The sequence below is a fragment of the Anabrus simplex genome, chromosome 1 (assembly GCF_040414725.1).
Source record: "Anabrus simplex isolate iqAnaSimp1 chromosome 1, ASM4041472v1, whole genome shotgun sequence".
NCBI lineage: Eukaryota > Metazoa > Arthropoda > Insecta > Orthoptera > Tettigoniidae > Anabrus > Anabrus simplex.
In genome coordinates this window covers 1,358,133,649-1,358,157,271 of record NC_090265.1, presented here as the reverse complement: position 1 = coordinate 1,358,157,271, position 23,623 = coordinate 1,358,133,649, and the positions used below count along the sequence as shown (strand labels likewise).

Sequence of the window (23,623 nt, the reverse complement as noted above, 5' to 3'; positions counted from 1 at the left end):
GTCAGCTGTAGGTAGAGGCAGATGAGGGAACTCCTTGTTGCATGCATCCTTAGAATGCTCCTTCCAGCAATGTATGTCATATCTCTTTTTTAGGAGGAGCCCATTTCTGTCTTTGATTTTGATAACATGACCTAGATCTTGTGTGGCGCACTCGCAACACAGGCAATTTTGTAAATTCTATTCGTGCTACCGGGCTTATCCAGCTTGTCATAGTTGCTATAGCTCATTTTGCACTGGACTTAAGAACCTGGTACCTTTCTAAATCCTCAAAGCTGCGTGTCTGGTGCCATGTCTTGTAAGCGGCTTTCTTTTCCCTAGTTACCTGCTACACATCATCATTCCACCACAAAGTCTGCTCGTCAATAAGGTTTGGTGACACCTTGGGTGGATGTCGCACAGGTCTTGATGGATTCAGACAGTGTGTTGTAGCGAACTTCTATGGATGACTTTGTAGAATATGAAATAGATTATATCAATGCTTCTTTGATGGTAGCTCGATGTTCTAATAGTCTCCACCATTTAATGCATTCAGTCTTTGTGCTGTGCCTTACAGATACATAATCTATGGGACTGCATCATCTAGTACAAGTAGTTGGTGTTGAGGAGCAATGCTGTCATATGGGATCATATTCGTATCCTTGACCATCGCAAGGTCTTTCGTCATGTTATCCAGTAGTCAATTTGGGACAGATGGCTTCCACTATAGTAGGTGATAAGGTGTGAATTCCGCTTTCTAAAAAAGGTGTTTGTTACAGACAGATCCCATGCTTCAACAAATTCTAGCATTCAAATCCTTCCCTTTTATGACCAACATAGCTGCCTCTGTGGATCAGTGGTAGAGTGTTGGCCTCCGGATCCCAAGATAGCAGGTACAAACCCGGCAGAGGTAGTCTGATTTTTGAAGGGGCGGAAAAAAATCCATTCGACACTCCATGTCGTATGATGTCGGCATGTAAAAGATCTCTGGTGACACATTTGGTGTTTACCCGACAAAATTAATTAAATCGCAGCCATAGACGCCCAAGAGAGTTTCGGTTTACTCGGTCTGCCATCTAGTGGACCTAGAGTAAAACGGAACGTCGAAATTGACAAGCAGACAGCCAGATGGCGTCATCTTGAAATGTCTGCACACGGTAGCTGAGGCCATACGATTATCATTATGACCAATATGTCCATTTAGATCTCCACCAGTGAAAAGAATTTCACTATTATCAACAGCTTGAATGTGTGATTCGAGTTCGTTCCAAAATTTGCCTTCCTCTTCTTCAAGGCAGCCAGTCTATGGGGCATAGCATGTCACAACTCGAATTAAACTGGTCGCCAAGTTGATCTTTACTGACATCAGGCAGTCGCTGATGCGTGCTACTTCAGAGACAATGTCGCACATCCACTGGTTTACAATCACACCTACACCATTTGTACTTTTCTTACCATTGTAGATTATCTTGTAACCTTCTCTGATATCTCTTGATTTTGCACCTACCCATCGGGTTTCTTGAATGCAAGCTATGTCCACATTCTGCTGCTTCAAAGAGGTGGCCAGTTCTCAGCTTTGGTCTGTCATTGTCCCAATGTTGACAGTGGCTAGTCTGATACGATTTGAAGTCTTTTGGTCTAGCTTCTTGAGCCGACATCAACGACGTGTCGGTAGTCCTCGTCCATTTTCCACATTGCTCGGGTGAAAACGGTGCGCGTCGCTTAGAGGGGCTGCCGTAGGATTTTTATCCAAATTAAGAGGAGTCAACTGCATGTTAATACGACAAAAAAATACCTCAACCGACGCGTCACTCCGCCTGTCGTCAAGGACATTTTATACCTGCTGCCAGGGTTTCTTGAGGCCACCCGTAACATGGGAACAGACACCTTTTGCAGCTGCTCCTAACATGGAGTACAAATGCTGCACAGTTTTCAGTGGCATTTCCTCCAACTGAGGAACTACCACCACCATTATTATTATTATTATTATTATTATTATTATTATTATTATTATTATTATTATTACTAAACATACTGATGTATGTAATGGAGTAATTCAAGTCTACTGTCATTAGATTTGAATGCTCTTAATCTATTTCCTTTGACAATATTGGGATTCATCTCATGATTAGTTTATTACCTGTATAGGGTAGACATAAAGTGTGCTTATTCTTAAAAATTTTATCAGCTTTAGCAAGTCTTCTACAACAGACCAACCCAAACCAAGCTCTCCTGACATTCTAAATTATAATTATTATTATGGGAGAAAAAAATGTTTTAAGTTCATATTTTATGTTAGTATTTTTGTATTATCTGTGCTTTACAGACTTACTGTGCTGTTTCTCACCTACCAGCTTTGGAAAATGAAATAAATATAAACAAGGAGAGAAATGCTCAAGTATTACGGAAGTGGCAGGTAAGGTAACAAATGACTTTTTTTTTTTTTTTTTTTCAAGCACTTGTTATTTCAGCTTTAAAGATGCTTCCATAGAGGTGAAACGCTTGTGAGGTAGATTGCTGGATATTTCATGAGCCCATGTTGGCAGGTTTGATCCCTAATCAGTCTGTTGGTATTTGAAGATGCACAGATACTACAGCCTCATATTGTAAATTTACCGGCATGTAAATGAACACTAGTGGAGCAAAATTCTGGCACTTCACATTTTCTGCAAACACAGGCCTGTACAAATATATATATTTAAATTGTTTGGACTTTAGTAACCTATTGTAATGTATGTTTCATTGTTTATTTCAAAAATGAAATTAGTTTTTCTCTATCACATAGGGTCTTCACAAAATGAGGATATGTTTGGGGGAGGGGGAAATGAACTAAAACATGATTTTAAATTTTTTTATTTATGGTAGTTATACATTTTGTTAAATTAATTTTACTTACTTACTTACTCCATGGCTCTACAGTCCTTTAAGGACCTTGGCCTCCGCGACCACCGCTCTCCAGTCGTCCCAGTTTTCAGCACGCCTACGCCACCTCCTGACTCCAACGGTCCTCAGATCAGTCTCCACATCCTCCAGCCATCTCATCCGGGGCTGACCTCTCCTTCTCCTGCCCCCAGGGTGCCCTGTCTGTGCTTTCCTTGGAAGTCTTCCCTCCTCCATCCGTTCTACATGCCCCAGCCATCCAGTTCCTCTCATTTTGATTGAGGTCACCTAGTCTAGCTCCTTATACAATAATCTTATTTCTTCATTTGTTCTGATTCTCCATAAATCTCCCTCCTTCACCGGTCCAAATATCTTCGTTGGTACTTTCCTTTCCCACACATTTAATCTCCTCTCTGTGGTCTCAATCAGTACCCAAGCCTCAATCCCATATATAAATAATGGTGTAATTATCATTTTGTATAGAGTCAGTTGTAATTTCCTGCTTTAGTTTTTACTTCTCAGAAGGGGGTACAGTGCCCTGTAGGATCTGTTGGCAGCCTTAATACGATTTACAATATCTGTCTCAACTTTATTTTCTGATGTTATTACTGAGCAAAAATATGTGAAGCTATCTACTGCTTCAAAGGTGTAACCATCCACTTGGAGTTTTCCAGTGTTCCTACCATTTCTTTCCATTACCATATATTTAGATTTAGCCTCACTTATCTCCAAACCCAAAGACCCAGCCACATCTTTCAGCTCCCTCAAGGCAGGGTTGTAAGTGCCTCGTTACTTCTAGCAAGTGTTGTAACCGGCTTTCAGCGGTTACACGGTACACCGTTAAGTAAAGAGAAAAATAAATCAAATTACACGGCACTTAAAAACCTTAACGTACAATAAACATCATATGAACTGCGCCAAATACACACAAACAAATATCAGGTTAGGCAACTTGACGACTATCATAAGGAACGTGGAACGGGTCTGGGCAAACCTACCGGGGCCGTAGAGATACGAAGGTTGCGGGTTTCCTAAAAAATCAACGGTGATCTTTTATTTAAGATATTATTTCCAAAATGAACATTACAAGGCAAGTTTCGAACAAAATTCATCTATCCAAAAAATCCAGCTACAAAATTTACGAATACAAGATTAGATGTTGTTTGACAAGAGCTTTGCTATTAGGCCAAGAGTTTAACTAAACATATCTTCGCATACTCCAAGTTCTACAATACAATTTTGAAGGTAAGAGGAAACACAAAATACAAATACAACATTTAAATGGAAGTTAACACGCTTTCTAAGACTTCTGAGAAACATAATGGATAAAGGGGAAAATCAGAAATATTTAAACTTGGTACAGAGGCCAGTTCAACTTACTCCCACACAAAAAACACTTCTGATGCGGGGCAGCAGAAAAACTAGCGTGCATCAAGTGACACGGAGTTACTAGAGGCAAACCCCCGAGGGAAATTAAATTAATCTGCAAATTACATGTTTAGCAAAACTAGGAAAGGGGAGTGCCTCGAAAGCAAACAGGCAGGCTCAGCTGAAAAGCTAAGGTATCTGAAGTAACAGAGTGGCGAGTCTGGGCGAGTAGAGTAAACTCCTATATGAAAATGCAAGGGGACATTAAATATAAATTAAAGTGGAACTGAGATCAAGTGTGCTTACCCCAAGGTAGCCCATCCTGCGAGGGAGGATTCACAGACATGCATCAAAACCTTGGACTGGCGAGAGAACGAAAGACCACGAAATCCTGCCTTGCTCACTTAAAAAGGGAAATCTGGCCTTGGTGTGATTACCGAGTGACCAATCAGCGTATGGGAGCTTGTCTATCGCCACCCAGATCCATCAATCATAACTCTTTACCCAGTCGCGATGTTCCAGAACATATACGGACACTAATTGCGAACTTTCCATTTTCCAGAATTAGTAAGGACATATTTCTAGAATCAACAACCAACAGGGGCCAACACACCCTGTTCTAAAAGTCTGCGTCACAACCTTTCTGGACTGTTCCAGCTATTATAGAACAATAATTTACAATCTAGTAGTTACTTAAGTAGATAAAGGGAATACAAATAAAACATACTACAAAAATATTTTACTCCATACAGGTTAGGTAGCTAAATGGAATACGAATAAAATATTCTACCATAACACTCCACATCATACAGTAAGTATTCCTTAAAAAAGATTTACAAATAAAATACTCTACAATAACATTCCACATCATACAGAAAACATTTAAAAGAGATTCTACACAGGTATCATCACATCATCTGCATAAGCCAAAATTTGGATCAGTCTATTGTAAATATTGAAAATAAATAAAAATGAAATGGCGTATGGCTTTTAGAGCCAGGAGTGTCCGAGGGCATGTTCAGCTCACCAGGTGCAGATCTTTGAATTCAACACCCGTAGGTGATCTGCGTGTCGTGATTAGGATGAAATGTTGATGAAGACGACACATACACCCAGCCCCCCGTGCCAGCAAAATTAATCAATGATGGTTAAAATTCCCGACCCCACCGGGAATCGAACCCGGGACCCCTGTGACCAAAGGCCAGCACGCTAACCATTTAGCCACGGAGCCGGACATTGTAAATATTACCACCCACATTAGTAGTTATTTATCTTACAGCTTTCTCCAACACTAGATTAAATAACACTGGTGATAAGGGATCTCCTTGCCTTAGGCCTTCTTCGGTTCTGAAAGATCTTGACAGACTTCCGTGGACTTTTACCTGACTTCTGCTGTTCTCCAGGGTCATCTTAGTCAATTTTATCAACTTCTGTGGGAATTTAAACAATGTTGATCTCTTTACTTTGTCATAGGCTTGTTAAAAATCTATAAAAATATGTCCTAGTCGAACGTTGTATTCATATGTCTTTTCCAGAGTCATTCTCATGGTGAAAATATAGTCCATCATCGATCTTCCAGGTCTTGAAACCAGCTTGGTACTCCCCTGTAATTCTTTCTACTCTACTACTAACTCTCTTTGTTACGGCTGTAGAGAGGATTTTGTATACTATACTCAGTAAGGATATACCTTGATAATTCTTGCATTGCATGCGTAACCCTTTCTGATGTATAGGGCATATATTTGCTAGTGTCCAGTCCTCCGGCATTTTACATGTTTCCCATACCTTTTTAATTATGTCATGTATTTTCCTCACCAACACTTCTCCTCCATGTTTTACCATTTCTGCCGTTATGAAGTCATTCCCTGGGGCTTTACTGTTCTTCAGTTGTTTTATAATTTCTCTTATTTCTTCAATCGATGGTGATCCCATATCATCTCCATTCTCCTTATTCCTCTCTTCCCCCTCACACTCATCACCATATTCCCCCTCCTCATCTCTCTCTGAAGTTTCCATATGACCTGATCCTTCTCTTTCATCATTTATTGGTCTGACAGAAAGTAATGTTTCAAAATGCTTTGCCCATTTTTCCAGAATTCATTCTTTCCCAACAGTCTATCAGTCTCATCCTTAAGCATGTTCACTCTAGGTTGATATCCCTTATTTACTTGTCCAACCCCATGGAATAATTTTCTACCTTGTTTGTTTTTCAGAATTATTCTGCATTTCATCCACTCTCTCCCTTTCTTCTATTCTTTTCTCGTTCCTTATCATTGTCTTTGCTATTCTCAGTTTCTCTTTAAAAATTGCCATATTATTTCAAGTGGGTCTGTAGCATTCTTTGTCAGGCCAGATTTCTCTCTTCCAGAACCTCTTCCACTTTTTCGTCATACCATTTATTTCTATTCTGTTTCCTTCTCTCTCCAAGTACTTCCTGTGCTGTTGTATTTATTGCTAGCTTGGTTTCTTCCCACATTGTATTGATGTCCACATCTCTGTTTCTGCCCATCTGTAACTTTCTTTGCAGCTGGTCTCTATACTCTTCCACCTTCTTCTTATCCCTTAACAGTTCTACATTATAGATCTTGCTCTGCTCAGCTCTGTCCCTGGGTTTAATTGCCAGTCTTTCTTGGAATATCCTCACCAGTATGTGATCCGAATCACCGTCTGTACCATGCATGCTTCTCACATCCATTGTATTGGAGGCATGTCGCGCATCTATCAGCAACACGATATTTTATATCAAAACAATGCACAGTTGAAAAATAAATATTACTACAGTGTGGCTTAGAATAAATGATATCAAAATCAAGTATTGATTTATTTGACTTTATTTGAGAATAAAATACAAGTTATAAATATGTATCAACACCCAACTTCAGTTATCTTTCATACATGTTGTTGCAGGTTGTTAAACATCCCTGTTATTGTGACTGTGGACATGGAATGGATTACACATTTGATGCTGGTCTTCAGGTGTTCAGTATCTCGAGGCACTGGATCTTTGTACACTTTTTTCTGTAAATGACCCCACAAATATACATCTGGTGGTGTAAGGTTGGGGGAATTTGGTGGGAAAGGATAATCGGTTCGTAAGGAGATGATGCGGTTTTGGAAATGTTTTCACAGTACACGCATGGTAATCCCACTTGTGTGCGCCATTGCTCCATCTTGCTGAACCACTGCTCCATGAAACGCAAATTTCTTGTCCTACAAAATGCCACAGTCTGTTGACGGTCTACATGCTGGTTCGCTGTAAGACATCTCTCCTCCTCGTCTTTGACGAAATATGGTCTGGTAACACCATGACTCGATATTACATACCACACAGTAATCTTTACAAGGTGTTGAACATGTTCAACATCCTCAGTAGGTTATTAAAAACCAAGGAAATATGTTGTTTGTTCACATAACCTTCCAACAGAACATGGCATTCATTGGAAACCAAGTGTTCAACAGGAAATGTTCTTCTTTATACACATTTGCAAGAGTGCAAGCACAGTACTGCACTCGTTGAACCTTATTTGGCTCTCTTAAGTTATGGGTTACCTGCATTTGATAGGAAAAGAACTCCCAACTCATGGAAGAGTCTGCACAGACATTGCTTTATATTCAGTTCCTTCTCTGTGTGGTGCTGGATTTCTTTGGGGAGTCCAGAATCTTTAGGAAACAATCCCTGCATGATCATTGTTTGTGGATGTGCATTTCCTACCAGAATAACTTTTTCCTTCAAATGTTGATTCTGGTTTGTCTAAATTTTTGCACTAGCTGTAGTACTGTTCTCTTTGTGGGAGGGGGTTTATTGAATTCCTCTTGAAAAGTTCCAGCACAAACACGCTTAGTCCACCTAGTCGACCATTTCCATATGAAGGGAAATAATGCTCTACAATAAGTGATTTTTCTACTAAACCTAGAGGCATTGTTAACTGCCACGCACTGTGACTACTTCAGTGGCAAGTCAAGGACAAACTGCAGTCTGACAAAATACCTGCTTACCCACTCGTCTCTTAGCACAGTTGCAAGTGATAAAAATCATTGTTATCCGTATTGAAGATACTGAATGTAGGATGCTAAAAGGTTTGTTTTTTCACCTATTCAATACATATAAATTTTATAAATTAGGAATTTATTATTGATTCCACTTGAGACAAACCTTTTAGCATCCTACATTCTTAGCACAGTGTCACCATGTTTCAGTATATACGTTATTCTGGGCCATACTGTATATGGTTAAAAGTCCTTAAAGTAATGCGCTAGGATACAAATTCCCCCAGTCACCCTGCCATCCACATATGCTCTGTCTTTGGAATAAACACAGTGTCCCCTCATAGTCTTGTCTTGTCCAAGTCTAAAAGTGATATTCCTATAGACAGGCTATGGAGGCCGCAGAGACAAGTATTGGTGACGTAACTCAGCTAGTTGATGAGTATAACTATTGCAGTTCAACTGCCATTGTGTGGATGGGTAGTGAAATGAAATTAGGACGATTGCTCGGCCTTCTTTTTGCCTACTACTATCCAATTTCTGCTGTCTTTGTCAGTGTCATCACCATCCGCAGTAATGAGTGGTTTGGTCTCCATTGTCTCTCAGGTGAGGGAGATGCTGCGATTTAGCACTCTATGGATGGTGAACTCATTGATTTGGAACAGTGAGCCCTTTTTCTGGAAAAACTCGGCTTCCCAGAAAGGGATCTCTTGAGGATCCTGTGACCCTGATCGGGATGAAGAAGGCTGGTTTCCCAACTTTTTAGGAGAGCTCTGTGCTTCCCCTTTTCCCCCTGTAGTTTGTGGACTTTGGTAGGAGGGCTTGAAGACTTAAAACCCTGGTTGGGGAAGTTTTTCACCCCGTCCTAGTAGGGGAGAACTTCCCAACTGAATCTGGGCATCTGGATAGGTTTATCCAGTGTTTATATCTTCTGGATCCTTTTTCTCCATCCTGAAAGTGGGGCAGTCCTTGGATATTGGAGCATGCATGCCAGTACAGTTGACACACATAGGCGGTGGTGTACACTTGATACCAGCTTGCTCCAGTTTTTCCACAAAGCCCACAGGTCGATAAACCTTGACAACACAGTGAGGTGTGGCCAAATTTTTGGCAGTTTTAATTTAATTTCGTGTGGCTATTTCTAGCCGAGTGCAGCCCTTGTAAGGCAGACCCTCCGATGAGGGTGGGCGGCATCTGCCATGTGTAGGTAACTGCGTGTTATTGTGGTGGAGGATAGTGTTATGTGTGGTGTGTGAGTTGCAGGGATGTTGGGGACAGCACAAACACCCAGCCCCCGGGCCATTTGAATTAACCAATGAAGGTTAAAATCCCCGACCCGGCCGGGAATCGAACCCGGGACCCTCTGAACCGAAGGCCAGTACGCTGACCATTCAGCCAACGAGTCGGACATTTTTGGCAGTTATAACACCTGATTGGAACTGGAATATAAGGTTGGACTGTCTGACAGTACATGGTGACTTTGATCCTTTTAGGTAATGATTGGGTGTCAAAAATTATGATGAAAGCGCCTTTATGAAGCAGCTTATCACCAGTACAAATTAAAAGCTAAAGCTAAAAATGGTTTCACGTGTACAGTACTTTATACCATAAGTAATATAATTATTTTGGGACTAGTTTCAACCTCATGTGATCATCTTCAGCTAGACATTTTATAAAAATTGACAAGTCATTACATGAAAACGTACAGTGGATGAGTGTTAAAACGAAGTTTTGTTATACATCAAAAGAGATTAAAATTCACAGTCTTACTTGCTAAACATCGTCAGAATAAAATTACATCATAGTTCTGCTAAAACTTTGGATAAAATTTCATCATTTTCAGGTTGTGGTTTACAACATTTGGTACAGAATCACACGAATGGAAGTTTGCGTTGTATTACATAGCTTGTGGTATGTGACTGTTATTCATTTAGAGTAAAGTGAAATCATGTAAAATTCCATTAAGGACGCCTTGATATGTTTGATGGAAGTACGAAAGAAGAGTAAGAGTTGTTTTCCAATTTTTATCAAATTCACAAATTTTCTGAAAAAAACTATCAAATAATAAAATTAACCATGTGGTTGAAAAAAGATGGGAAATATGGCCATGTTGTTATGAGACTCACGCCGTTATTGTGAAGCCCAAGGTATGTTACTGATGCCGTGACAGAAACCACAATTACATGTCATACGGACATGAGTGAAGGCAAGGTGAGGTGTGGTTACTTTAAGGTAGGGCTGAAGGATGTTAAATGATAGAAAGTTGCTGGAGGGGTGATCTGAAGGTATTACGAGAAATGGGGTTTTGGTTTCTTAATTTTTGTTTATCAAGGATCGGATTTATGATATCAAATAAGATACTTAGTTTTTCAGATATATAATTGAGATTGAAGTTGGGATTAGAATATTACTTTAAATGGATGAATCAATTTTCTATTGTATTAGCATAGAGCCTTTGTTTGCCACTTTGAGAATCCTCATGTCCTGCCCGATGGATGTAAACTTTTGATTAAATTCCTACATATGTTTGCCCATGGCAGAGAATCTGTTGTTTGAATGCATTGACATGTTCTGTGTATCATGTAGTGAAGCTTCTGCCAGTTTGGCCAACATATGTGGACTACAGCTGCTGCATTTGAGTTTGTAGACCCCTGATTTAAGGAACCAATTATATCTATTAACAGAATGGGTATTCTAAAAGACGGATGCACTGTTATGGGCTATTTCTTGATTGTGTTTCTTAAACAATTTGGAAATCTGATGAATGTTTTAGTTATTGAAAGTGAAGGTGGAAAATGAGGGTTAAAGACTTTATCTCTAGCTAAGGTGGTTGAAAGTTTAGTATTCGATTTTATTTATGATTTTTTTTATAAAATGTCTACTGTAACCATTGGACTTGGCAATATTGCAAACAGTATTTAATTCCTGTGTAAGATCTTTTTTTACACAAGAGGATGCTAAAGGCTTGATGTACCATGCTATTATATGTGCAGTCATGCCAACTCTCCCCATTTAAGTGAGAGACTACCAATTTTTCATCGTTTTTCCCAATCTCCCGATTTTCAGAGCAGTTTCAGTAATTTTCGTATTGTTTTATACTATTGCAAGCTGTCTACTTCATGACCACATTGATGAGTACAATCAACAAATTAATTAGGTGGTTTTTAAATTAATTTGTTGATTATTTTACACTCCCACGCATTTTCTCGTTCTATGGATATATTACATGTAATAAATATCATTTTTGGTCCGTATTGATGATATTTGATTGAAATAATAACAGTAAGTTATTTATTAGACCACCTAATCAATACAAAGTCTAGTCTTGATTTACATAAATTTGTTAACTAATAGTGGTACATGTTTCACCTTCCCTGAAGGCATCATCAGCCATAGTCTTAAACTTAAATTAAAAATAAGCATCTAAATAACACGTAATAATGAAATGAATTTTAAAATCTTGAGGAGATTTGAAGTAAAATAACATTAAAAATAACAATGATGGTTTAAAAATACAATGTGATGAGATATAATAGTGGAAATATTAACAAAATTAACATTAGAAGGCTGCTAAAATAAGTGCAATGGATAAAACAACATATTGTTATACAACAAATAGTAAGATTGCATAAAAATAAAGTTGATAGTCTGGCGGTTATAATTAGACGATGGCAAAAAATCGTGTATAATCAAAGTAAAGAAGAGAGAATAAAAGTCAAAGGTTGGTCGAGAGATCCAAAGTTAATCATAATCTTGAAGATAAAAGACGAAAATCAGAGGCATATGGTGAAGTTGTAGAACATGTTGAGGATATGAAGTTGTAGAATAGAAGTTGAAGAACAGTTTCAAATAGGATCTCTATGGACCATCTCAAAATTTGAAGTCATGCTCATATGTTTCAAGTTGTGAGTTTGTAGATATTCTAGTTGAAAAGGCATATAATAGTGGAATCTGTAAAAGTAAGAAATGTAGAGTTAATTGTGTGAAAAGATATTTGAAAGTGCACACGATTCTACTTCAATATTTTCAAATATCTTTTCACACAATTAACTCTACGTTTCTTACTTCCTTTTACAGATTCCAGATTTTTAAACCATCATTGTTGTTTTTAATTTTATTTTACTTCAAATCTCCTCAAGATTTTAAAATTCATTTCATTATTACATGTTATTTAGACGCTTATTTTTAATTTAAGGTTAAGACTATGGCTGATGATGCCTTCAGGGAAGGCGAAACATGTACCACTATTAGTTAACAAATTTATGTAAATCATCCAAGACTAGACTTTGTATTGATTAGGTGGTCTAAAAAATAACTTACTGTTATTATTTCAATCTATGGATATATGGCCGAGTATGGCTGATCAATAGTAGTTCTAGTAATCACAACCAGACGGCAGTATGGGGCATGGTGGCCAGCCATGTACTCCTCTGTGGTCTGTAATACAGTCAAATACTCAAATAGTTAATAATAGGAAGTGGACGTCGCAAGCAAGTAACCTAACCTCAGAAGTAGCATGCCAAAGATGTCTACCCGGGCAGGACCTGCATAAGTGCTTGTGTTATGTCACGTATTAGTGCTTCTTGGTTGTATGTTTTAATGTTTGTTTTGGCCAAAATGTCAAAAAAGAGATACGCAGTGTTTAAAACCGCTTATAGGGAACAGTTTCTGTGTTTCAGTGAATCCAGGAAGGGACCAGCGTTCACATTCTGTACTATATATAGGTGTGATTTTTCAGTTGCGCATGGCGGGAAGTGCGATATACTTAAATATGTGCAAACGAGAAAACATAAGGAGAGTGTCCAGTGTGTAGTAAGAAACCAGAAACATAATTTTTCATGTAAAAACCTAGATGTAAATCCTGTGATGAATGCCGAGGCTTTATTTACGTCATTTATCGTAGAACATAACCTGCCTGTAAATTGTGCCGATCACGCGGGGCCTTTGTTTCACAAAATGTTTTCTGATTCGGAAATTACTAAATGATTTGGGTGTGCTAGAACAAAAACAGTGGCTATCATCACAGAAATGTGCCTGGAAGGAAGGGCGAAAATAGCATCACATTTGCAGGTGAATGCATTTTCTGTTCCTACTGATGGTAGCAATAAAAGCGACTTGAAAATTTATTCTGTTGTAACAATTTTTAGGCTTGAACTCAATGAAATTGTCTTCTCTCTGTGCCTAATTTAGAAGGGGATTCTAATTGGAGCTAACATTGCCAATCTTTTGCTCTCAACTTTTCAGGAATTCCGCATTTCATTAAAAAACTGCCTAGCTGTTGGTGCTGATAATGCTCCAGTAATGGGAGGATCAAAGAATAGTGTGGCAGGATGTTTTAAGTGGGGAAAATAGTAACATAATCATTGTAGGCTGCTCTTGTCACCTAATTAACCTTGCTGCAGAGAAGGGTGCAGTGTACTTGCCTGTGAATGTAGATGAAAATATTGCAACCATACCACCCACACCATTGCCCCATAGAACTATACAACAGCTTCATTGCCCCCAAAACCGAGCTACCGCCATACAGCACCATACGCAAGGCGTTCAATGGTATAGGACCTATTCAGTCTAGAGTCAAATGCCAACTAATATCCTCTTATCATATTCAAAAGCTCCATTGGCTTATTAATTCTCTGCCCGCTTACAATTCTTTAACTCACATGAAGCCAGTGTCACATCCATACACGTGGAACACCCGGGTTCACAACTACTCGATCGCACAGAAAAATCAGCCTGTGGTTTTCCTACAAATTTGAATGCAGACAAAAATCTCGAATGGATTTAAACGTATCCATAACTTTATTCTAATTTTAAAGAAAAGCATATACTTCTTGACATAGAAGGAAAAACTCTATCTAAAAATGGGAGGACATCCGTTCGTGTCCAGGCTTGTCACAAATACACAAACTAATATGGCCATCTCTATATTCTACTCATGCAAATTTACTTTAAAATCAGAGTGCCTTGCTATACCCATGATTATTATGCTAATCCTGGCATTTTGAAGACACTACCATCATGCATTACCAATATAAATTGAATATTCCATATAAAGGAAGATATTAATTTTACCATTTGAAATCTTCAATAAAACAAATCTATATTTTACCCTCTCAATCTAAAGCACTCTCAACCTTTCAGATATTTCATCACTAAATCATGCACATGCTTTACATTAAATGAACATTTTATAGGCCCGAAAATTTAGCCCATATTACAGAATTTTCGTTCCCATTTAGGTAAACATAATTTAATACAGCATGAAGACCACTCACAAGTCTCTCCCTAATTCAAAATACATGCGTTTTGCATTTACTAACCTAGCTTACGTGATTTGCATATTTACGTGGAAATAACCCCACCATTTACTCGGATAATACTTCAAATTTAATGTGTTCATTGTCATGTCAAGAAATCCATGGTTGGGACCTTGGGAAGGCCCCTGGCATCGTTTAACCCCTCATGGCACTGGCGTGGATCACTGGTTCAAATCCTTTTCTGGTCATGTTGAAAAATCCATGGTTCGGACCTTGGGAAGGCCCTTGGCGTCGTCTAACCCCTCATGGCGCTGGCGTGGATTACTGGTTCGAATCCTCTTCTGGCCCTGTTGAGCACCTTCGTAATCCTGGAGTCTTCTTCACTGGAACAAGCGCATGGTGAGGTTGTGGACCTCATAGTTTACAAATTATTGGTTTAAAAATGACAAAACAGTTTGCGCTACTATTATTTGTTTCCATCTGCATCATTTGTTTTCTCATTCCCATGTTTCTTAGGTTAACGCAGTTTTTAGTATCAATTATTATTTCAAATTAACACCTGTTTCACTGAATTTTGTCGCAGTAAGTTTTTTGCTCTGCATATTGATGTAAATATTGTATATTTATGCTAATTTTGTGTTCCGTCTAAGCTCTCTTTTTTTTTGTTTACTCTTTCATTATGTTTTTTAGCATTTTTTCAACTTATATTATGTAAATTATTCCAACCCCCCTAATTTTTTCACTGAAGATGGCTCAAGCGAGCCGAAACATGTCTGAATTTGTTTGCTCCGTCTAATGACGGAATATATGATGTATTGAATAGGAGGATACCCTCATTTTTCGCCATTGTAAAGTGAAAACCGTCAATATGGAATGATTCTAATATCTTGTAATAAGTCTAATGATGTTCAGTTAAATTACGTCATTCACTAACACAATTTTTGAAACTTTAACTGAGTTCCCGCGGTCAGATTTCCGGCGATGTACTTGTCCTGTTAGTCAAAATGTTCACATACTTTCAGTACTTTAACTTTATTTCTAACTTGGACAAGGTCTTTCATACAGCGTATTGGCAAAATGTACATTATCACTCCCGAACAATGGTAAGGCCAGGACACCAGCGGACGGTGTGTCTGCCTCCAATACTTCACGTCAAGTCATCCGTTACTCAACATGGCAGTCTCTTGTATAATTTCACCCCTACACGAACAACAGATGGTGAACGGTCCCCACCACATTTTGCATATCAGCTGTTCTACGAGTTGTGTAATGTTGGTGATGCGGTCCAATGTGTGACTCAGACTTCTTAGTAATTTCGTTTTGTGCGGAAAACAAATCGATCGGTGGTTTATCTGAAATTTACCATCAAAACAATGCCCTTTCTGGGATCCCCCATCTGGAGTCTGCGTTCTCAGCTAGTGTGGGTATGCTACTGGTGCTTATATAATCTTCTGGCGGCGTAATTTTCCACACGTTGAAAGTTTACAAACAATTATAATTTTGGCAGAGGTCTACTATAAAAACATATGACATGCCGAAGTTTCATAGGATATATACTTCATGGTTCTGATCCGTATTGAATTGTAATCACAATAATAATTATTAAATTAATGTGTCATAATGGTCCAACCTTTCAATACTATAATATGCAGTATTTTGAATTACATAAACTAGGGACTAGTTTCAGCCTGGGCTGGCCATCTTCAGCCTTAATGTAAAATATCTAATAACTAAAGAAATGTACAAACATACAATTGACGTAAAACAAATGACATTAAAAACTGGGATGAAATTATGAGTAAATTTGAAAATAAATTAGGCTCTAAATTCTTGGCATCTTGAGTATGCTCATCATCCAGACTCTTTCCTGTACTAATATTCATATAACTGTTAGTTCCATCACTGCTAATCATTAAAATTTCAAAATTTCAATTAAAATGGGAGCTGGTAAATGTTAATTCTGTAGTCAATCATCAAATCTACTTGAGTGGTGTTGGCCATATGCAAGTTGCTTGATGCCGCTGTAAATAACCACCAGCTGACGCAGAACTGCTAGATGGTGTTTCAACATCAATCAACGTAATAAAATGAAATGCTCTCGTAGTGCTTGTTAAAACCATGCTGAAATGTAGTTGAACACTGTCAGGACAGCACATGAAGATATGGTTAAAACAGATACATTGTGGCTGGTATAAAATTTGCAATTCATTGATCTATGAAGTCAACCTGAATAAAATTAGATAAAATTAAATTAATGAATTGAAGGACAGAGGGTGTTACTTAGATGGCATAGGTTATATGAGACTTACCTCTCATTGTGGCATGTGGTGTGTGGCCTATTGTTGTGTGTGCCTCATACTAATGGTTGTGAAATTCAAAGGAATAAGAAGAGGCGGGCAAGGAGGGAGAGACGGGAAGTGGGGTGGGGCAAGCCGAGAGTTGTGAAACGAGGGGGATGGAGGGGAAGGTGGGGGGGGGGGGGAATTAAGCAGGGTTGAAGGATGTGGGGAAAAAAAGGATGGCTGCTGAGGAAATGTGCTGTGAATATTATGAAAAACTGAATTACGACTTGTTGGTTTGATGTTTCTAAAAATGGCAATTACAAGGTCAAAAAGTATATATGGCTTTTCTGAATGTCATTAAGATTATGAATCGGGTTGAAATATTGATCTATATGTATGAAGCAACTTCCGGTCCTTTGTTGATGATTTTGAGAATTTCCATATCTTGTTTTATGTCTGCGAATTTGTTATTATAGACATGCATATGCTGTCCTACAGCTGAAAATTTATTGTACTGCAGGGCATTGACGTGTCTGAGTACCTTACATTAAAATTCCTCCTGGTCTGTCCAACGTAGGAAGAATTACAACTGTTGCAAATAATCCTGTATACCCCTGATTTTGAATAACTATTGAACTTGTTTATGGATGTGGCACATTCTCTTCGGTTTGCTCTTGGGTATATGTTCACCTACACCATCGGCCAGGCTAGCAATGTGGTTTTCACTAATTTTTCTTATACTATAGACATGATACTGTATAGGCTCTTGGGCTTACGCCGCGTCAAGAAAATAAGGTGAAATTCTTTACGTTTCATAGAGAACTGTGCTCTGCATCATCAGAAGAAATCCTGACTGTCCACGAGAAAGGCTTCTTAAACAATGACTCATGACTCTTTAAATTTAGACGTTATAATAGATGTGGAAATTCGAAGCAGAAGCTGACCGTACCATCAGAATCAGTCTAAGAGTTCACATAACATGTGTACATAACATATGACATTGGCAGGTGTATGACATTGGCACAAGCCTGGAATGAAACATCTGGCGATGAGGAACGTACGAATTTGGAAAACACTGAGACGAAATAACAGTAGTGAAGGGACAGGGAAGGGAACTACCTACGTAAATTCTTAGTGGCTGGCAACCAGGTATTACTTAATTGATAGCCGGTGTCCCTGTTGAAATTGTTAGGATTTCTACGTATTTTCACAGCTTCCCGTATAATCCTGGACCTGTAATGTCTAGTGTGGGTAAGAGCTCGGGCATCTTGGAACATGACATCATAACCCGACGATAGAGCGTGCTCAGCTATTGCTGATTTATCTGGTTGGTTGAAACAAATATTACGTTCATGTTCCTTGATACAGGTACCAATGGACCAGCATATTTGGCCGATGTATACCTTACCACAAGTACAGGGAATTTTGTATACCCCAGGATGTAAAAGTGGGGACAATTTGTCTTTGGTTTTACTCAGACTGTGAGCAATTTTAGTGGCAGTGCAACTTCCTTCTCTTTATCATTTCCCTCAATATACTACCTAAACACGCACTACATTGTAATAAAGATAAAGAGTTAATTTTGGAGCATAAAATGCTAATATCCATCAGTCTAAACCCAGAAGTATCTAGTTCACAAGAGTTATCAGATTGGGACAGCAAGTTTGAAAATATCTTCTTCTTAGATGCACTCTCATCAAGTGAACCTTCAGATGCATCCTGGGTTGTATTTCCTTTAGTAAATCCATTCCCGGCAAACTTGCGTTTCTTCCTTTGTAAACGGGGCATAATTGTGGATAATATAGGCACAATTCACTGAAAACTGTCGCATTCACCCTCTATATACAGCAGTAATGTTTCCACATGAAGTACTACTTCCAGAAAGGACAAACTAACCTCCAAGGCATGTTTATATTGTTTATTCATAAAATAAGTGCCAGTATTGCCATCTGTGGATGACTCCTATAACTTCAACAAAGACATTGGAATACTGGAGCATACACTTGTCAGAGACACAATACTGAAGTATGCAAGCTCTCTATTGAAAGGAAATTGAACGATAAGCAAGTTGGGGCGTCATTCAGCTGTGCAGGTGCTGATGTATAATTTTATTGCGGTGAAAATAATGGTCACAGAGTCATAAAAACTTGGTAACATTTTGCCAATAAGTGGTAAATTTATATACTCATATTAATTAAAAAACAATTATTTTGCATAAAATCACAATCATCCCTCCTTAGGAAGCAACCACTTCTTTCCCTCTTCTTTGCTTGTCCCTTCCAATCCTCCCATGCCTTCACAAGGGCCCTATTCAGCATAGGTGAGGCCGTGTGGGCGAGGTACTAGTCCTCCTTCCCGGTTGTATCCCCGACCCAAAGTCTCACGTTCCAGGATACTGCCCTTGAGATGGTAGAGGTGGGATCCTTTGCTTAGTCTGAGGGAAAAACCTACCCTGGAGGTTAACAGATTAAGAAAGAAAGAAAGAAAGAAAGAAATATTTCAGTTGTAAATCTCTATTTTCACAGGAAATGAATCAGAATTCAAAATACAGATTTTTAATTTTCATCCACTCTTTGGCAAGGGACCACCGGCATTCTGTCTTCTCATTCAGTAATTAAATGATTATTTACATTTTAGCCATATAAATGATTGAAAGTTCTCAACTAATACAGCATTGTAACAAAACAACTTCCCACAATACGCAATTTAATAGGCCTATAAATGCTGCAATGAAATGCGACCATAGTTCAGTAACAAAAAAAGTTAAAAGTAACAAACGAACTTACCTCCTTACAGCAAGCTTAGTAGAAGACTACTCTTCCATCCGTAGTGAAATTGGGAACCCCTTTGTTCCACCACTTTAGCCAGTAGGACGACGATTTTTCTTTGCAATTACAATTTTTTTTTTACTACTCTTCCATCCGTAGTGAAATTGGGATCTCCTTTGATCCACCACTTTAGCCAATAGGACGCCGATTTTTCTTTGCAATTACAATTTTTTTTAACGTCCCGCCGACACAGATAGGTCTTATGGTGACGATGGGATAGGAAAGGCCTAGGAGTGGGAAGAAGGCGACCGTGGCCTCAGTTAAGGTACAGGCCCAGTGTGAAAATGGGAAACCACAGAAAACCATTTTCAGGGCTGTCGACAGGGGGGGCTCGAACCCACTATCTCCCGGATTGCAAGCTCACAGCTGTACGCTTCTAAGCGCACAGCCAACTTGCTTGGTGATTTTTCTTTGGGCATTGCCACAGGCAAACTACTTCTTCACAATAAGTCACAACATGTTCTGAAGATAAAGCGTATGCGTACAACAGTTCACATCGTGAAGGAGGTATAAGGGATATGGGTTGTGCAACGTAGTTCGACGTTGATTGGTTCTCGCATATGCCTTTGAAGGTTGGAGGGGTTGTAGGCTTCGAGGTCAAATTGTTCCTTGTTTCTCTTGACAGATATTTCCCAAGAACTATTTCTGGTGACTCCCGAGAATTCCCATTTTTGTTTGTGGGGTAAACAGATCTTGAGAAATAAGATAATACTGTCGAGCACATCAGTTACAATATAATGCACTGGAAGAAAATCGGCTTCTTTAAAGTACAGTAGAAGTCCGTTATAGCGAGAATTCACGGCAGCCAAATATTTACTCGCTATAACGAATTGTCGTTATATCCGATTTTTGTATAAAAGTCGGAAAACCCTTCATGCACTTTAATGTCAGTATGAAACGGCAATCAGTTTGTTCAAAACTTCGCGTTTCCGCAGATGATATCCACATTACGACTTACTTGTTTGCTATTTTTCGTAATCCGATACTACGTGAAAATGTATGTTTAATTTCATTCTGAAAAAATATAGTTCCGTATTCCTCCGAATCCAAGATTAACCCCACATTTTCCTTTCAAAAATTTAAATCAGGCTAAAAGAGACGTTTGTAAAATCATACAAGCCTACGCATTTTTAGACTATTTTTAGACGCCGAACATTGACTTTCGTCACGCCGTTTTTTTTTTTTTTTTTTTTTTTTGCGGCTGCACAATTATTCTTTATTTCTGCGGCTTTAAGGGCCATTAACTTAACATTGGCATCATAATACCGAAGAGAACTCGTTGAAAATTTTCCGGCAATACCTATTCCATGCGTCTCTACAATACAACGAACCATCAGGAAATTATTCTTGCTGTCTATAAAACTGTTACTTTTATGCGGCGTCAGATATAACCGGCTACCGCTACACGCGCGTCTCGCTTGTCGGGTGCGGCCAAATTCAACGGCTAGCGATGTATAGGCCTAATCGCGAACGTTGAAAGTCAACGAACGAGTTTATTGCTCCACGGTATGGCCAACCGCCCTTGCGTTTTTCGTGCACATACCTCACAATTTCATCATCGACTTCTTTAAAGCGTCCCTGTTGCGGACCATTGAATGCCTTTTTTGTACAGTACCGGTACGCATTTTCTTCATTTTTTTCTTGTCTTCACGCTAACGCCAAAATTGGCTTTAGTTAGGCCTATGGCGTATTTTCTTGTGGCTGCACAATTATCCTACATTTCCGAGTGTTTAATAAACATAAACTTCGCATCATAATATCGACTAGAACCTGTTGAGAATTTGCCTTTTACACGTATCTTTACAATACGACTATCCATCACGAAAATATTCCTCCTGTCTATAAACCTTAATTTTACTAAGCGTCAAGTGCAATAGACGCGTTATGACTCTGCCACTGAGTAGCCGTGGCTTTTCTAAGAATTCGAAGGGTCGCATGTTTTGATGCCATTCTGCAGATTTGAGAAAGACACAGACACTGTACACTGTACAACCGGTAGCGATGAGTAGTAAAGAGGCGGTCGTTTATTGTCAATGAGTTCTGTGCGCGTGTGAAAAGAAGCAGCGCGGTTACCGCTTTAGTTGCCAGTAGTTGCCAGTGGTATACATTAACTTACTGTTAGGCCGCGAATGCAACAACTCTTGAGTTTACGCATGAGATTCTGAGGGGAAAAAAAAAAAAAAAATTCTTGGAGTCGGAGAAATACGGTATCACTCCAGAGATTTCTGTGGCAAACACCTGAGCTTTCTTCTTCAAACAGCGTCACCTAACCTAACCGTATATGTAGCCTATCATGAAAACATATTTGAAACGCATGTAGAGAAATAACCTCCTCGCGAAAAATGTAGATGTAAATAGCCGTAACTAGACGCGAGAAGATATGAAATATCCTCTGAAATCAGTGATGTACTCTGCCATATCTTGAGGTGTATGATATTCTTACGTAATTTCCGTATATAACATTAAAATTAAGATATCGTTTATCCAGTTTTTAATTTTACGAGTTAACAACTGCTATCGGCCACGTCATTTACGCATTTATTACGAAAACGTGTTATCCTCTTTTTCATTTCGAATTTTCTTTAGAGAACAGCAGTCGGTGGGTATTACTAATCAACTCCAACATCGCCTTTGAATGTCAACGAGAGAGCTCGCAAATGCACAAAGTGAGAAAACTATACCGTACCGAAGATAATCAATCGCATTTTGTTGCAAACGTTTCAGTTTTCTTATTCAAACAGCGTCACGTATCCTAACTTAACCGTACTAAACTTATGATGAAAACACACTTCAAGCGCCGGTAGAGAAATTATACCTTTCCCGCTATAAATTTTCATAATAGCCTTTCCGTAATTTAACCAGACGCGACAAAATACAACCTAACGTATGAAATCAATTAAGCACTCTGCCATATCTCGAGGTGTATCCCAGTCTTACTTAGGGCCGGTTCTACCACCTACTGGTAAAGTAGCGCGTAATTTGCCCTCCGCGTAAAAGGATGTTTCCGTCCGACCACTCCCAGGTAGCGCTATCGGCAGCGTAAATCGTCGTTACCCGGCGCGTAATTTCTCGGCCACTTCGAGGGCCCGATAAGACTTTACCTGCCGGGCAAGTTCTGAGAGCTGAACATTATTAGCTGTATTTCTGGTGATATGCAACTCAAATTAGCTTAGTATACTGAAAAAAGCAGTATACTGTAACAGTGATCGATATTGTATTGCAGGATTTTGAACATTAATGCTTCCCTTTAGTTGCACCGGTCACACCAGCCTCTCGCATCGGTAGCGCAGGGAACACATTTTATACGTCAAGCTTTCGTAAAGAAACTCTAAAAGGATGTAAAATCAAAATCTATTTGGAAATCATTTCAAAAGGGCTTTAATTTTCTACTTTTTTCAGTTTTCGGACACGACATATATATTACTGTATGTAACTTATAAACCCAAGCGTTTTCGTAGCGTAATGGTTAACACGTTCGCTTCGTAATACGAAGTGTGCAGGTTCGAGTCTTTATTATGACGAATCTTTTTTATTTCCATTATTAGCGTTGTGTTAATCTGTATGCCTCTTTTCATACGTTCTTATCACAATATTACGTCTACTAGGAAAATTGCTTTATATGTATGCTACCTATGATGTTATGATTAATAGCACATAGGACTGTCGCCCAGGTAGCAGATTCCCTATTAGTTGTTTACATAGGCTTGTAAATTATTTGAAGAATTTGGAAACTATTCCATTCCCGAATTCCTCTTCCTATGAATGGATATTTATCCCGATTAGTTCTTTACATTTACAGTACCTTCCAACTTTATCTTCATAAAGTTAAAAATTAAAATGAATAGCTTTATCAATAAATGGAAGCATCTGGAACTAAACGAGGTCACAGAACTAGTTGCAAATAGAGCATCGCGGAGATACTTAATCAATTCACAGAAGCCTGCAGATAGAATGCTCAAAGGCAATAAGTCCGTAAAGAAGATGTGTGTATATAGTATATGGAAGCGCGTAAAAGAGAGTTAAGAACAACGGCAGGGAACGAAAATAC

The 23,623-nt window shown here is 38.8% G+C and overlaps 1 protein-coding gene across 1 annotated transcript in view; it reads left to right on the top strand.

The window, feature by feature from the left end:
• Positions 1–23,623, top strand: part of LOC136859016 (death-associated protein kinase 1) — a 1,193,585-nt gene that overhangs the window by 181,312 nt on the left and 988,650 nt on the right. The window contains exon 7 of the mRNA XM_068225494.1: positions 2,303–2,392. Within this exon, the coding sequence (XP_068081595.1) occupies positions 2,303–2,392 (90 nt within the window). The remainder of the gene's footprint in view (positions 1–2,302; positions 2,393–23,623) is intronic.